This window comes from Eucyclogobius newberryi, unplaced genomic scaffold (assembly GCF_026437365.1).
Source record: "Eucyclogobius newberryi isolate DKJ021-1_F unplaced genomic scaffold, fEucNew1.0.hap1 SCAF_4, whole genome shotgun sequence".
Lineage (NCBI taxonomy): Eukaryota > Metazoa > Chordata > Actinopteri > Gobiiformes > Gobiidae > Eucyclogobius > Eucyclogobius newberryi.
The window spans coordinates 11,329,194-11,346,219 of record NW_027316056.1 but is presented as its reverse complement, the minus strand read 5'-3'; the positions used below and the strand labels follow the sequence as shown (position 1 = coordinate 11,346,219).

The 17,026-nt window shown below is 38.3% G+C and overlaps 1 protein-coding gene across 1 annotated transcript in view; it reads right to left on the bottom strand.

The window, feature by feature from the left end:
- The window catches only part of sorcs1 (sortilin-related VPS10 domain containing receptor 1), a 318,946-nt gene that overhangs the window by 157,543 nt on the left and 144,377 nt on the right, over nt 1-17,026 (bottom strand). Inside the window, exon 2 of the mRNA XM_072462766.1 lies at nt 13,142-13,209. Within this exon, the coding sequence (XP_072318867.1) occupies nt 13,142-13,209 (68 nt within the window). The remainder of the gene's footprint in view (nt 1-13,141; nt 13,210-17,026) is intronic.

Below are 17,026 nucleotides of genomic sequence, written 5' to 3'. Positions count from 1 at the left end.
GCAGGTGAATATGGACCAGTGGATTCACTCTGTCACTGCATCCAACAGATCAGTGTGTGGATGCAAAACAACTTTCTCCAGCTGAACTCAGACAAGACTGAAATCATCGTCTTTGAGCCAGAGAAACAAAGAGAAAGTGTTAGCGGTCACCTCCAGAGTCTCGCTCTAAAACCTACAAACCAAGTTACAAATCTGGGCGTAATAATGGACTCAGACTTGAACTTTAACAGCCACGTCAAATCAATAACATCAGCAGCTTTTTACCATCTAAAAAACATTGCCATTTATGTCTTCAACTGTTTTGTGATTTCTGTCATGTCTTTGTGATTTAAATCAATTTCTCTGTTGTGTGAAGCACTATAAATTGCCTTGTGTATGACGTGTGCTCTACAAATAAACTTGCCTTGCCTACGACTCTGTGGTGGCATCAGCCCCCCTCTACGGTGTGGCCTGCTGGAGCAGCAGCATCACAGAGAGGGAGAGGAAGAAGCTGGACAAAGTCATCAAGAAGTCCAGCTCCGTCCTGGGCTGTGCTCTGGACTCAGTGCAGGAGGTGGGGGACAGAAGGGTCCTGGCTAAACTCATATCTAGGCTGGACCACGAGTGTCGCCCCCTGCAGGACACTCTGTCCGCTCTGGAGAGCAGCTTCAGTGACTGACTGTGAAGGAAAGGTTTCACAGGTCTTTCCATCCTGCTGCTGTCAGACTTTACAACAAACACTGTTAGCCTTGAACATGTGTCACTCAGCTTTTTATAATTCATGTGCAATACTGTAATAATTAATGTGCAATACTGTAATAATCATGTGCAATAATGTGATATAATGTCAATCATCCTGGTGAAATATTTTCTGTCCATATAACAGCTGTATTTATTTGATGTATGTATTTATTTGACAGGGACAATGCAATCATACATGGTTACAGAACAAAGCTTGTAGCCGATGTGATGCATACAAAGTTTATAGCCAGTGCTAAGGCCCACCTTCAGCTGGATCACACAACTCCAGCTCCTGGTCGTATAAATGCATATGTTTCACAGTTAGACAGATAAACCTCTTAGACTCAACTCTAGATCACAGTCTAGGCTACCTCTTTCCTCTAGGCCTCATTTGCATATTCAATAATCAAATGTCGTTTGTTGGTCCATAAATATTCACAAAACACCATTTCTTTGTAAGAGTGTAGTTTATTTCCAATACAAGTCAAGATCACGGTTACGTTCTGACCTCATGTTTTGGGGGGTCTAAAATTGCTGGTGCTCCACATAACTCTTAAAATATACTAAATAAACACACCCACACTCATGCTATGTGGCAGGTTTGAAATCTTGATCCAATTGAATCAAAATAAACTTTGAATGTCATCCTCTTTCATAAGTGGAAGGACATGAATAACACTACAGTTCTTGGACTAGTTGAAATACTATATTTTGGTTAGGTGAAAGAGTTTCCTTTAGAAGGTCTTCTGCCACATTTGCAGCAGAAGTAGATCATCATTTTTCGTTGTGCTTATCAAACTCTGTTGATTGAAAAAGGCCTCATAATAGAAATGCGTCATTGACTTCCTGTTTCAAACTGCAGATCTGACGTGTCCAGCCTCTTCAAAGTAAGCAGAATATTGTAATCCACGTGTCTTTATTCTTGAAAAGTGGCTGTGTGACATTTTAGAACCAAACGTGTGTCACACTGAACGTTTCAAACGGACACACATGGCTGGTGAGGGGATATCACACTTTCTTTTCCCCCTAAACTGCTCACGTGTGCCAAAGAAACTGCAGGATGTTTTTAATGGTCTAAACATATCTATAAATGTGTGGTTCAGAAAGTAAAGTAATAAAATAAAAAAAATTGCAAAACATCGCCACTAAATGTACAGTGCGCCAATATGTTTTCTTTGTTTCTTTTCTCTCTTGGCTTTTCTTTTTCTTTATTTTAACTTGCAATCGTAAAATACATCCATGTTGGCTCGTTTCGCTTTATTTGTTACTCCTGTTATCCAGCAGGAGAAGCTGTTCCAGTGCAGAGAATGTTAAAGTATAATAGGCGCTAGTGTGACTAGAACACTGCCAATCGGATTACAACGCCTTAGTGTAAAAGATGGACTGGCAGAATAATTTAGCCGCTCGTTGGTCTCAAAAATCTATCAAGCAATCTTTTATTCAAACGCAAAATGCCTAAAAGCTCATTCGCTCCAGCTCTATATTCTCTGGAACTGATTACAATGATGTCTTGAGTGACTTATTAAAGGCATTATTAGATTGTGTTTCAATTATAATTTCTGTTGAGGAGTGGCGAGTGGGAGCAGACTCATGCGCTGGGTTTACATTCTCCGTGGGGCATGGATTAATGATGTTCAGAGGCTCGTTTTGCGCTTTAGAAACAGTTAACATCAAATCAAATCAAATCAAATCAAATCAAATCAATTTATTTTTGTAAGGCCCAAAATCACAACAACAGTTGCCTCTGAGGGCCACAGGGAGAAATGAATCAACAATGTCTGTGGTGGCGATGAAGTCAGACAATGTCTGTGGTGGCGAGGGACGATGTCCCAGGGTCCTCTGTCCTTAGACTCTCCTTCTCGGCCAGGAAAAACTACAAAAAAAAACCTCTTTGGGAAAAAACCGTAGAAACCTGGAGGAGTTCCAGTGAAGGAGAGATCCGACTCTCACAGACGGACAGACGGACACAGATGAGGTCAATGGTTGAGTAACTGCAAAGGGAAGTCGTGCATTTTTACATTTAAAGGTGCAATATGTCATTTTTCAGGTCGAGATGCTATTTCTTGGCCTGGAGTGTCCCAAGGTGTGGCATTAAATGTATCTATATTTCATTGATTCAATTACATGTGTTCTAATTGCTAAAAAATACAAGTAAAAACATATATTATCACTGTCAGCGGGGTTCACTCTCCACAGATATCACGTGTAACTTAGTTTGGTGGTGTTTTATAAATGTTTAAGCTGTTATTTTTTATTTCTTACTGCCATACGGCTCACAATTTAGCAAGTTTCATCACAAACGCCCCGCCTTTTGTAACCAGCCGCAATTGATGGGTTTCAGACAAACAATTCCTTCTTGATATGAAAGTTTTTGTGAGAATGGCCCTATCCCAATATCAGCAAGTGCGCAGGGTGTCCCAATTCTAAGAATGTTTTGAGCCGCACTTCAGCACTGCCTTCTCTCTGCACTTCCATTAAGTACATTCCCCACAACTCATTTCATTCTAATGTTTTCAACCGGTGCAGCGCTTCTGCCTTAGCCACTTATGTGATATTTTACATAAATCTGTGAGTCTGTGAACAGCAACAACACTGTAAAAAACGTTAATCACTGTTGTTTGTTGTTTGTTTGTGGCTGATTCAGCAAATAAGACTAAACGGAGCTTTGGCTTTGAGATTCATTTGCCTTCAACAGATTAACAACACACTGACAGCTGTCTTACATTGCTGTTTTTCGTAACTGCATTCACGACCCTCTGAAGTGCGGATTGTCTCGCGCACTCACACACTTTGTACACTTCAGTCAAGTGTGTAGTTCAATTGAACACGCAGCTTTGAGCCAAATCAGTCTCACAGATGCAGATGGAGGATTCTTTGTTGTTTGTGTGTTGGTCTCATCTTACAGCGTATTGAAAAATAAATTAGTGAATGGATTTTAAAGAGATGGAATATGAGAATGATTTGGTTCATTTTGACGTCATCGCGCATACCAGACTAATTCTGTAGAAAGACATTTTTTAAATTGAAATGTATTTTTTGTATGTTTTATTGACATATAAACAAAGGTCATGTAACTTTGGATAGTTTTTTGGTGCACTCTTCTTAAAACCACAGTAACAGGTGTTTTAACAATCCGGGATCCGAACAGATGTTATGTGCTTTTCATTGAACAAGTCTACTTGAGATGTCCAGCAACTTCCAGTAAAAAGCAGATTTGAAGAAATACTTAATGTGTTTATGTAGTTTAAACCAGATAAATACTTTTTTTTCTAATGTAGTGTGAAGGCTTTGAAGAAGTTTGTTTATGGCTGGAACTTCAGTCCAATTCAGCGTTTTGAAAAATGCCATGAAAAAATGTGTGCTGTGGTTTTTTAATAAATAACAGCCAAGATCAGTGACGTGTCTTGCCCAATGACACAACAACAGTGACCTGGTTTGAAAAGGACTTGAACTACCACCTGATTATAAGGACGGCCGCTTTACTGCCCAAGCCACTGTTGCCCGTTATAATTCTGACAAAGTACAACTTCTCAAATGAAGCCTCAGAGGCAACTGTTGTTGTGATTTTGGGCCTTACAAAAATAAATTGATTTGATTTGATGAAATATTGACGTGTACTAACAACATTTTGATTTTGCCTTCTTCCATGAATGTAATGTCCAACAATCAATTGTTTCATTATCCTCTTTTTATTTATTGTGTTAATTTTATTTTCTATTTAATTGTATTTATTGTATTTATTTAATTTATTTAATTTTATTTATAATTTTTTCTTTATTTATATAGATACATGATGGAAAGGGCTTGCTAGCACTTCAAAATAGCTGGATTCTCCATCCGAAAAGACTTCTTATTAGTTTGCATTCATTACTGCTCAAGAAGCAATCAATTCCAAGGGTGGTCTGAGGTGAGTGGGTGGTTTCACTCACCCACCGCCTTCAGTAGTTGGTTTATTTGTTAAGCTTAAAGTGACAGTGGAGCGTCCCAGATTGGGGTAAATGGGGCAAACGACAAACGCATTAGAGCTCTTGCAGGATCAGCATCAGGATTTGATTAGTGATACAGAAGACTATGGCCTATTTGTGGATGTTAGCCATAAAGTAATAACGTCATTAACTATTCAGTTGTAGCTCCTAAGGGACAGCTTTTCCAATCGCAGAGGGTCTCGCAAACAGCACAAGAGATGGTCGTCTTGTAACTGGAAGGTTGAAGGTTGCGTTGTTGTTTTATCCTTGGGTAAGAAAGAGATTCCTCCCACCTTGCCTGTGTGAATGAGTGATTGGTGCTTGTCAGAGAGATATAACCCACTTATTTTCAGTCAAAGCAACTATTCTGGGATGTTTCAGCACCAGTTTGTACTCTAAACTCACAAAGAAAGACAAAAAAGCATAATTTGTGAATCATCCTTACAGGCATTCTGGCTAAAGCTTTATTTTCATTTTACTTGGCTTGACGTGTCAAACATTGGTTGTGTTATGTATCATCTGTGTGTAGTTTGACATCAATAATTACTTTAAGTGAAAATGTACAATTTTCATATAAACAATTCCCTTTTGTATGTATCTGAAATGTAAAGAGATTGTGCTACAGGAAATCATATATCTGTATTTTAATTAGAATATTTTAAAGAGAAGAATAGCTACAGCTTAAAGGGGATCCACAACAAACAATACACTTTTTTCCTAGTTTTTCTGGGTGTGATATTGTCGACAGCTTTGAAACAAGAACGCATCTGATGTATGTAAGTCCATTCCTCCAACAGAAGCATTCCTCCCCCTCAAAAACAGATTTTCCTCTGAGCAGAGCTTGTTATCTTTTATAATTAGTGTAAATCTGACATTAGAGACCAAAACTCTCAGGTTCACAAAGAGCGCAAGCATATTTGTACTCCAACGGCTTCAGAAACAACTGTGAGCTTAAGACTTGTTATGGGTAAAGGCCTTTTTTTTATGTTGAAAATGACAACGACGCATATCCTATAAATGACTCTTCACTTAAACTGTTCCATTGGAGGTTAGTGATACTCACGGAAAAACATGAAAAGTATTCGGCAGAGGAAAATATTGTAATTGGTTCCGTTGAATCTTCATGATGACCTGTATTCAGCTTTACACAGCTATGCAAACAATATTCAAAGCATAGATTATGGAATAAATGAGACATATTCAGGCGTGGAGCCCAACACCCTGAGGCGAGACTGTTGTGATGTGCTTTGGCTTCAAACTCAATGCTTTCAAACCGCAAAATACTGAATAATTACGGTGTATGGTGTAATTTGTTTGTGCAATATTTCTGCTATGTCACATTAGTACACACTTTCCAGATCGAGACAAAACAATTGTATCCAGATTGTAATGCTGATGATGCTTTTAAAACCTGGTTAATCGACGGCAATCTGTGTAATAACTCATTCACCATTGTGCATCTGATTAAATATTCAATGTTGTTTGGCATGCGATTACTGCGTTTATTGTAGCCAGTTACATTTCAGATTCACAAATGGCAAAATTGTATTCCAGCTTGAACCGCAACACAAATTGCCTTGTCGTGTCAGAATAAAACACATTTTCTCATTTGTTTTGTGGTAAAAAAACTAGCCGCAATCCACTCGACACAGTTGTGCTTGTCGACATCCTCGCTTATAATTTCAAGAGAGTATGGATTTTTTTGAAGTTTCAGGCGGTTACCTCATGCTGCTGCGTTTCGGGGACAGGGCAAGATGGTGTGTCTGGTTTAGTTTCAAACTCTTCCCCGAGGCGCGCGGTCAGGCCACGAGGATGTTTGAGAAGCATTTATCAACCGTATTAGTGGGACCAAATGCACGCAATACTCATCTCGTGAAATATAAGAACAAATTTGGCGTAAGTTGATGAGACAGAAGACATTTCCTGTGTGTAAAAAGTGTTTTGTCTTGATGGCCATTACTGGGATTGAGCTTGGGAAGTCCAGAATGATACCATATCTCTCTTTGCACAAAAACTACTACTGATAACTTACGAAGAAATAGGAAATTAATAAAATATCACAGGGATTGAAAAATGTAGCATCAATGAGCGAAGTACAAAACTCTGAGGTTAAATATTTTGTTCGTTTGGCGATAGGCTTAAATGTGCGCTCCTCTGTTTCACATGTGTCACGGAAACCTGATTGCACAGTTCTGTTTGAGTTTGGCTCAAAATGGGACAGAGGGAGTGGTGACCAGAATTCAAGTGTGTATTCTTGAGCATCTCCCAAAGTCTTATAATCATCAAACCGGACTCCGGAGCTCTCACTACACTGTTATACTTTGTTTCAGTTCACCACATATACTCCCCTCTTTCCCAATTTTCTCTGCCAAATCGTCTTGTACCTCCGCGTGTCAGCGTTCTACCCTCGTCATTCTATGATTTTTGATACCTTTGCTTTTTTAAAAATCTAACCACATTTTCAGTAAGTCATTGCATTTCGAGTCATTTCTTTAACTCGTGTTCTTGACCTTGTTCAGTCCTGATCTAGTCCAGGTTTGGCTGCGGAGTCAGGCCCAAATTTGGATGTGGAGGCCCCCCTATATTACAGCTAAAAGGCAAGAGTAGTTAACGCCAGATTTTGTACAAATGAACAGTTCTATGTTAAAACTTAAAGCACTGATTTGTTTTAATTTGAATTTCTGACAAAAACACAACAACAAATTGGGCTTGATAACATCCACCGCTAATGATCTTTCCATTAGAAGCTCTCTTCACCTTATAATATAATTCTACTAGCCTTATGTAATGTGAGCTCCGTTAGTTGGGTGAAATAATGGAGGATGGGTATTTTTTCAGGCTAAGGGCCAACGGCACTTTCACCACCAACTGAATTAAATCAAACACTCTTTTTACTGCAGTGGAGCCAGAGCCTTGGGGCAGCCCCTATGGAAACTCTGCTTTTCTTTTTTAAAATACTTTTAGTTTCATACAGGGGCATAAACTTTTATACAACTTTTTTCAGATAAATGTATTCCCACAAACACACCTTAAAATAAGCATTTTATCCAGTAGACTGCATTGCCCCAAATGGCCTTTTGGATCCCTCACTACCATGGTAAATACATGCTACGTGATGCTAAATGCTGCGTTGAAGGATCCATCATCTTTTGGGGATGAATTGAGTGGACTGCCTTTTGAAGACACAGTGGAGCGGCTTAGACTTGGAGCAGCCCGAGGCAGACTTTTAGCCCACAAAGATATAGCTTCTCACAGGTTCCGCGTGTTCCCTCTATAGTGGGAGCAAAACGGTTGTACGCACCATGAATTCAACCTCGGCGTGTGGGTTGTACAAGGTTATATTGGAAAACACATTTTTGGGCATGTGAATTCAATTTGAAAATGAAATAATTACCATCTCTCATTGGGTTTGTTCGTAGTCTGTATGGGTCATTGGGGTGGAATTGAAATCTTCCACTGCCAGATGTCACGGTGTGAAAAAAGAATGCAAATGAGAAATCTTGATTCTTGATTTCTGAAAACTTGTGGAAAGAATCGTCAAACATATTGGTTATTGTGCTTCTTTTTGAGTGACAGAAGAAGAACTAAAATCTCTTAGTCTAATCAAAGCCAAACCAGAACTTAACCAGGATTAAACCAGGTCTAAACTAGAGCTAACTAAACTGCAATACTCCCCTGAACATGAATGTCCAGCAACTTGAGGTTTTTCTTCTCCTGATCATGGACAGTTTTTTTGTTGTTTTTTTAATTTTGTTATTTTTTCCAATTGACCAAAGACTTTATATATATATATATATATATATATATATATATATATATATATATATATATATATATAGTTCTCCAGTATCTTTACTGTTCCTGCACTGCACTGTTCTGGACCGAGATGTCTGATGTTTTCCTGGGATCTGCTCAAGTCATTCCTCCAGTTTTGGGGGTCACTGCCCCAAGTGCTCTGATCACTACGGGCACCACTGATACCTTCACGCTCCAGCTCCTCTCTGAGGCCTTGGTATTTCTTTAGTTTCTCATGTTCCTTTTTCTGGATGTTACCATCCCATGATGGAACTGCAATGTCCACCACCACGACTTTCCTCTGACCCTTGTCGACCACCACTATGTCCGGTTGATTCACCATTACCATTCTGTCTGTCTGTATCTGGAAGTCCCAGAGGACCTTGGCTCAGTTGTTCTCCACCACCTTTGGAGGTGTTTCCCACCTTATCCTTGGGGTCTCCAGCCCGTACTCTGCACAGATGTTTCTGTACACTATGTCAGCCACCTGGTTATGGAGCTCCATGTGCTGTCCCTGCCAGCATCTTGCACCCTGCAGTTATGTGCGGGATGGTCTCAGGGCCCCCTTTGCACAGCCTACACCTTGGGTCTTGTCTGGTGTGTTAGATCTGGGCCTCGATTGATCTGGTGTTCAGGGCCAGTGCTGCCATGACCAGGGCCTCTGTGCTGTTCTTCAGACCGGATCTTTCTAGCCATTGGTAGGATTTCGTGATATGTTCCGGTAGTACATCCCGTGTAGGGGCTTGTCCTCCCATGATGGTCCCTCCAGCACCTCATCATCCTCTGTTCCCCAGTGTCTGAGACATTCACTGAGCACGTCATCTGTAGGAGCCTTGTCCTTGATGTACTTCTGGATCTTGGACGTTTCGTCCCCGATAGTGGCTCTCACACTCACTAGTCCTCGGCCTCCTTCCTTGCGGCTATTGTACTGTCTCAGGGTGCTGGATTTGAGATGGAACCCTCCACGCATGGTCAGGAGTGTCTTAACATCTGTGGTCTGTATCTCTTTGGCTTGTATCTCTACCTTTGGCCAACTGATTATTCCTGCAGGGTATCGGATCACTGGCAGGGCGTAGCTGTTTATTGCCCGGGACATGTCTTGCCATTGAGCTGCTTCTGAGGACTTGCCTCACTCGTTGTAGGTATTTGGCCGTAGCCGCTTTCCTTGTTACCTCTTCAAGGTTGCCATTTGCCTGTGGGATTCCCAGGTACTTGTAACTGTCCTCAATGTCTGCTATTGTTCCTTCTGATAGTGAGACCCCCTCTGTGTGGACTACCTTCCCTCTCTTAGTCACCATGCGACCACACTCCTCTAGTCCGAATGATATATATATATATATATATATATATATATATATATATATATATATATATATCTTTATTTTATTGTTTTAAATACAATTTGAATTCAAACAATGCTCCAAAAACTAATCTAAATCTAAATGTAAAGTGCTTTTTATCTGGCTGCCACATTAACTTTACTTTATCATTCAGAAAGTTTGATGTGTCACAAACTAGAATAATGGTGATTTATAGACAATGTGATAGAGAGGAAATTATAGCATAATTCAGGAATAAGCCACTGGTCATGGTGTCAGTAATAGTAAAAATTGAGAGGGTTTTTCTTCTCATAATTCACACTAATGCAGAGATTGTCAAAATCCTAATATCACAAAGATAATTTAAAAAAGGTTTTAGGGAATCTTTGATATTTCACTGAAAGTGTGTATGTTGTTTTTTCTTCATATTTGTACGATTAAAATTGTACAAGTACTGTAATTTTATTCTACATTCAATCCCAATAGGGTTGTTTGCCTCTTCCTGCACCTACATTTGTATCAACTTCATCTTTTTTGCTATGTTATATACATGGCGGGGGGGGGGGGGGGGGGGGGGGGGGGGACAAACACATCTACAATCGTGACTCGGGTATTGTAAGAAGACAACCACTGCAATATTGACCTTTAAACAGGAGCTGCACTAAGTTTACATCTCACAGTTTGTGCTCTATAACTGCAGTGTGGTCTGTGTGCTCCGTGCCCTTCTTATTTGACGAATGCTTCCAGGTGCAGTCCTCGTCTCCACATATCAGCTGTCTGCAGTGAGGGCCGGGCCGAGGCAATAAGGACGGAGCGGATTCATTATAAACAGCCCTGAAATATTGATACGAGTTTCAGCAGTGACGGCATCACACAAGCGCCACGGGCCGAGAGGAAACTTAATATCGAGCCCAACATCGAAAACCCAAAGTGATGAGGCAAAGTTGCACTGTTACATCAGCAGGAATCATCTTATTATTTTTTTATTTCACTTTCCCACCCTAATCCTGACATATCTGATAAAGCTTCACATTTTGAGATCTTATCTGCAGTTAAATGTTGATGGGAAATGTTGAATAAATGAACACAAGTGGGATAGAATTTAATATAATGTCATAATATAAGTAAACTTTACTCAAAATACCAATAGATTTCATTCGGGTGTGATATTTCCAGAAGTATGCCTAAAAACTTGGTTAATTCTAATACCATAAATAGAGAGTTTAATGTTGTCATGATTATATTTGATATTTTTTGTATTGAAAATAATAACATTTGTCTTTTGGATATTTATAGAGTTGATTTGTTTAAAACCCCTTATCCTAGCATCCTAATTAATTACAATTCTGAGCCCGGAGCGAGCTTTACCGTCAAAGTTAAAGCCAACAACGACTAGAATGCTAAATGGACTCATTTTCACTCAAATAGATGTTTTTTTACAATAAATCTGTACTGTGGAAAAACAGATTTTACTTAATACATGAACAAAAATAAAATAACAACAATTTCAGAGTTGAGAATTACATTCACTCAAGTATTTTTTTCTCAGTTTGCACACAGTTTTATTTTATTTGTTTACTCCCAGTTAGTTATATGTTTGACAATGTAACAGTACTCTCAAGTCACTTTGGTTACTCCTCCCACTGTGAGTAAGTCTGCACATGACAAAAGCGTTACGTTGAAAATATGAAATAATTTGCATTTTTGTTGTTCTTTTACTGCTTGACCTATTATCATTTGAAAATACCTACTTGAGTTATATTATTTTGAAGTAAATGCACTCCTACATTAGTATACTTTTACCCATCTATTCTGATTTATTTCATTTATTTATTTGTATTACTTTGTGACAATACAGCGTACTTCACACATATAGTTTTTTTAACTGCTTCTGTAAATTTATTGCATTATCGACAATTATTATATGCGTTTGTATCCCAAAAATCATACTGTATTTTATATATCCATGTCCCCAGATACTCGGGAGACACATACAATTATCAGTCCAAAGTGAATCTTCAAATTGTGTGAAAATGTGTCTTTTTGTATTGTCAATAACCATTGCTAGTCAGTTAAACATGACACATGCAAAGTAAGCTGCCATTTATTTTCTTAAATAATTATTAGACTGCAATGAATCAGTTGTAAAGAAAACGATGTGCAATATCAAACAATTGCAAATGAATTGTTTGAATATTATGTTGTCATACTGTTTCATTTCTAACTATATTGATCTGTACAGTCTGTTAAACATGAGACAGATAATGTATGGAGAAAAGGAGAATACTCTGTTTTGTCGTCCATATTGCTTTTTTATTTACAATTATAGAAAACAAAAAATACCCCAATTTTTTAAGTAATTCAAAACGCCTGAATAATGTGCTGTACAAGGCGGAGTATGAGGGTATAAAAGTGTGTTTACTCTTTTCCTGGATTGGTCCTGGTTTGAGCCCAGTTGAGTCCTGGTTAAGTCAAGATGATCATGAGATGTGATTATTTAGGTCACAATATAATCACAAGAACCAAAAAATATGAATTGTGAGTGCAATTTTAGATGCAAAATTAGATATTTCTAATTCATAGAGTAAAAAAAATGTACATCTAATTGTGAAGTACTTTGTTTGGCTGTTTTTGTCACCTTCACTTTATTTTGTAAAGCTGGTCACAAACTTAGGAATAGTATCGCGTAAGATGGGAATGATTTTACTGTCGTTTGGTCATGTTCTCAGTAATCGGGAATGATAAATCAAGCAGTTTTCTCACAATAATCATTTGATATTGTAACATCCAATTGTGTGCACGTGTGTATGTACGACATTTCACTAACCTATTCATTTCAGTTCACTTTACAGCTCAGCCATCTGAATATTTCTCTTTGCCAACTTTTTTTCTAATCCACTGATCCCTTTTCAAATCAGCGCTGGAACTTCTAAATTGTCCCAATATTCCATTTTTATTACAAGTACATTAGCAAATGTTCCTTAGTTATAAAACATGGAGACATTAATTGAATGGAAAGCTGCGGTGAGCCATCTGACAGACTGACATTAGAAACGAGGCGTTGCGGTGTTCAAGGCTGGTCGATGTCATTTGCTGGATATCTCTATAGCTTTACGGGCATTGATGAGCGACTACAAAGTGACAGACCGTCGCAGCCCACAGCAATTGAGTTTAAAGCAGCCAATTCAGAAATCTCTCCTTTCCAAGCTGGATATGTTTTATTAATTCAAATTTTAACATCCAATGGCCCCAGCTTCTTTCACACTTTTTTCCCTGAGCGTTTAAAGCAGTGGGACTAATTATTTATCGGAACATGAAAAGGACGAGGCGTTACAATCTTACCTCCACAATGAACTCTCAGTCACGCTGTTGAGGTTGAAGTCGAATAATTTGGTCAGCATCAGAATCACCTGCAAAACGAGATACAAAATGCTGTCAATACGCGGCTTTTGAATGCAGCTCCAAAGAGTTCAGTGTTTTGATGTGTCCACCGCTGACACGAGCAGCTGCAAAAGGGAGAGAATTCAAAGGGCAACAAACTGCGTTGGTTCAAATGAGCACATTTTTGTCAGTTATTGTGGACGTTCCTTGCTGTTGGTTCTGCTCTTTCTCAGCAATGGCCCTGAATTCATTATAGCTGCCTGTTTAAAGCTGCACTATGTAACTTTTCTGAAGCCCTGGTACCTGCTTATCTCCATGGTGTTCTTCTCAAGCATTTATTTATTTATTTTTTTTTCGAAAGGCAAATCATGCATTCTTACTATAAGCGAGTGCTTGCCTCTACACAGAGCTGACCAGTAACAATTGGCTTGATGGTCTCACTTGGTCGTCTCATTAGAGATAAATACATTTAATGCTGAATTGAGTAACATTCCAAGCAAAGCAATAATCCAAATTTCTGAGATGAATCATAGTTATCAAATAGGAATAAGGAAACTACAATTAAATATAGTGAAAATTGAATAATTCTGTGTATTTATCCACTAAACCCCCAGTGAAAATTAAACAAACATTAAATTAAAGCTTGGGTATTTTACTATTTTAAGATAAGATAAGATAAGATATTCCTTTATTATGTAATTCAGTACATTTTGTTGGGAAATTGGGACAAAAATGCGACCGCTGCACGTAGTGTACATGTAATAAAATTATTTTATTTTTCACACAGGAAAAAAAGAGCTGAAAGCAGCGTGCTGATTGGCAGTGAGTTGGGTGGGCCTGAAAAAAGCTCTTCTAAACCAAACTATGCACGCTTTTTAAATTAAGGCATGTGGATATTTACGCTGTGCCATCAAGAGCTACAGGAACTAATTAAACAGATTAAAATACTTCCTGCTTTCATGGTGTGAAAATCCGGCACACCAGCTTTAACGTGTAAAAAGTAATATGCTCACAACATATTTATTTACATATTTATGCACAATTTTACAAAGTGGGATAAATAACAGCTAAAGGGAGAAAATCAGGTGGTGTACACTTAATCTGAAAAGTTATAAGAGTTTTTATTTATTTATAGGAGATCTTCTACTGAAAGTGTTTTTCAGACTTCCTATAAGTGATCTGTTCTTTTCTTCTGTATCTACCTCTGTATCTACCTGCGTTGCACCAATGAAATTTCCCCATGTGGGACAATAAAGGAATATCTTATCTTATCTTATCTTATCTTATACAGTGTTCCTTTAAAATGAAACAAAATGAACGGTGGTATTTGATACAACTAAAAACCATGCAACCAAATGTTTCGTACTTTTCAGATTTTAAGCCGCTACTTTGTTCCCACGCTTTGAACCCTGCGGACATTACAACAAAACTCTTTCTGTGTAAATATCTTATGTTACAACGTAACACTCACTCACTGAGTACAAGCTCAGGAGCAGATGATCCAGGTGTGAAGACACAAGTAAACAGGTAAGGTTAGAGGGGACAGTAGGGACAGCTGTGATGTGTTTTTCGTTTGACAAGCTTCAAAATGCTGTGTGTTTTATTATAATTCAACTACATATATATATATATATATATATATATATATATATATATATATATATTCACCGCAAAATTAATCTAATTAGACCCGCGGCGCAGTCGACCACAGGTGCACTGCGAGCCCCCCTGTTCAAAAGACAACTGGCCTATTTTTATGCGTAAATATCTCATGTTAGAACGTGGGCACTGTGGCTTATTGACAGGTGCGGCCCGGCTGTATAGCCAGAAAAGTACTGTAAGTCTTATTATCTCCCACTTCCAATTGTTGACATCTTTCATACTTAACTATACTAAAAAAATGCTAAACCACTTTACTAAAGGATCACATGAATCCAAAACAGATTCAATAGTTTGTTTATGTAGAGTTTTACTCCCTTCCAGCAAATAAAATATATTAAATGTCTCTGCTTTCTCTGTAGTTCACTATTAGTCCTTGTATCTGCAAATATACTGTATCTAAATAAACATGCATGTAATATATCAAGATGATATGAAATTTGTGCAAGTCTGGACATGATCAGAGGCAACTGTTGTTGTGATTTTGGGCCTTACAAAAATAAATTGATTTGATTTGATTTGATCAAAACATTTTTTGTAGCTTGAGAGAATATCAAAGTAGAACACAAATCCCTAAACACTGGCTGAAGAAAACACGATATGTAGATTTAAGTTTCATGATTCTGTGTGAAGCCTTTTCTTTTTCCATAATGAATGAAGTAGCTTTGTCTGAATCACTCAAACTTCTCCTCTCTGCAAATTGATGCAACTGTCACTGTGCGAAGCGAGCACCAAAAGTTAGCAGACTATTTTTGTCTTTCTTAATATTGTCATAATTGCATATGTTTTGAAATATGGTCGTTTGCATAATGTAATAAGCGCTAACCAATTTACACCCACTGCTACCTATAGCTTTCTTCTGCATTTCACTCACACATCACACTTGGATTATTGTTTTAAAGTTGAAACTTAATCACAAATCTGATTTTAAGCACCTCTCTGTAAATATTCCTTATTTTTGCGCACAGCCTGAAGGTGCGAGGGATCAGGGAAAAAGTGGGGCAGCCAACTTCTTCAGGCAGACGGAAACGTTATATTCTGCTATGAGCATAAAAAGCAATGCAGCAAAAAAAAACAAAAAGAAACTCACAATCTATTTACTTTGTTGCTAGAGGTGTATTTGACTTGGATACAACGCACAACATTTACACAGGGAGTTCTGCCGTTTGCTGTTTAATAAAGTTTTTTTTTTTTTTTTCTCGCGTTTCATTTTGATTGCAGAGGAAGTGGCCGAGGGGTTTGGCTGTGACAGTAATCTGCGCAGTGCGATGTAACCTGGAGCGCGGCGTTCAAGGGATACGACGTGGGCGAAAAAGGAAGTGGAGATGAGAAAAATGAGAATCATCAAGTCATATTATCTGCGGCAGACACTGGTCAAGTTACGTATGTGTGCGCCGATACGATACAGGAATCTTCAGGGTTCAGACGATGAAGTTTGTGTTTCCTTTTAATGTTTTGACATAGTGCAGGCATATTCATTTGACTGGAAAATAGATATTACAGCTACGTGCTGTTGCGTTTTGGAGATTTTCAGCACCAAACTGTCGACAAACAGCTTTTCCCATGATCAAACACACACCCACACTAATATATTGAGTCAAGATGGCATTTTATTTTCAAGTTTATGACCAATTTTACTCAAAAAGAGAACAAACGTTTCTCTTGACATAGTTGTTCCAGACTTGTGGATTTTAAGATGGTAAAAGTGTCTTGTCCAAAGAGACAAATGCCAAACATAAACATGAACCTCGAGGATGGTGGGCTCTATTTCCAAACTAAGCAATAGGCTCGAAACTCAATACTACAATGATGATGAAAAACACATATTTTTTGTGTGCCATCTCTAGCCCTATGTCTGCAGGATGAATTAAAAAACTTGAAAATGCATATGAAAAAAGTAGATGTTGGATGATTTAGCGACGCGTTCAGACAAGCACGCATGGCGCACAGAAATTGAGAGTAGAGCCAGAACTAAACCTGGACTAAAGGCATCAAATCAAGTCTACATCAGGACTAAACTAGGCTCGAACCATGTTGAACCATGTTGAACCATGTTGAACCATGTTGAACCATGTTGAACCATGTTGAACCATGTTGAACCATGTTGAACCATGTTGAACCATGTTGAACCATGTTGGTACAATATCTAATTGGGACATTTCTGTGATATTTAACAGTTGGATTCTG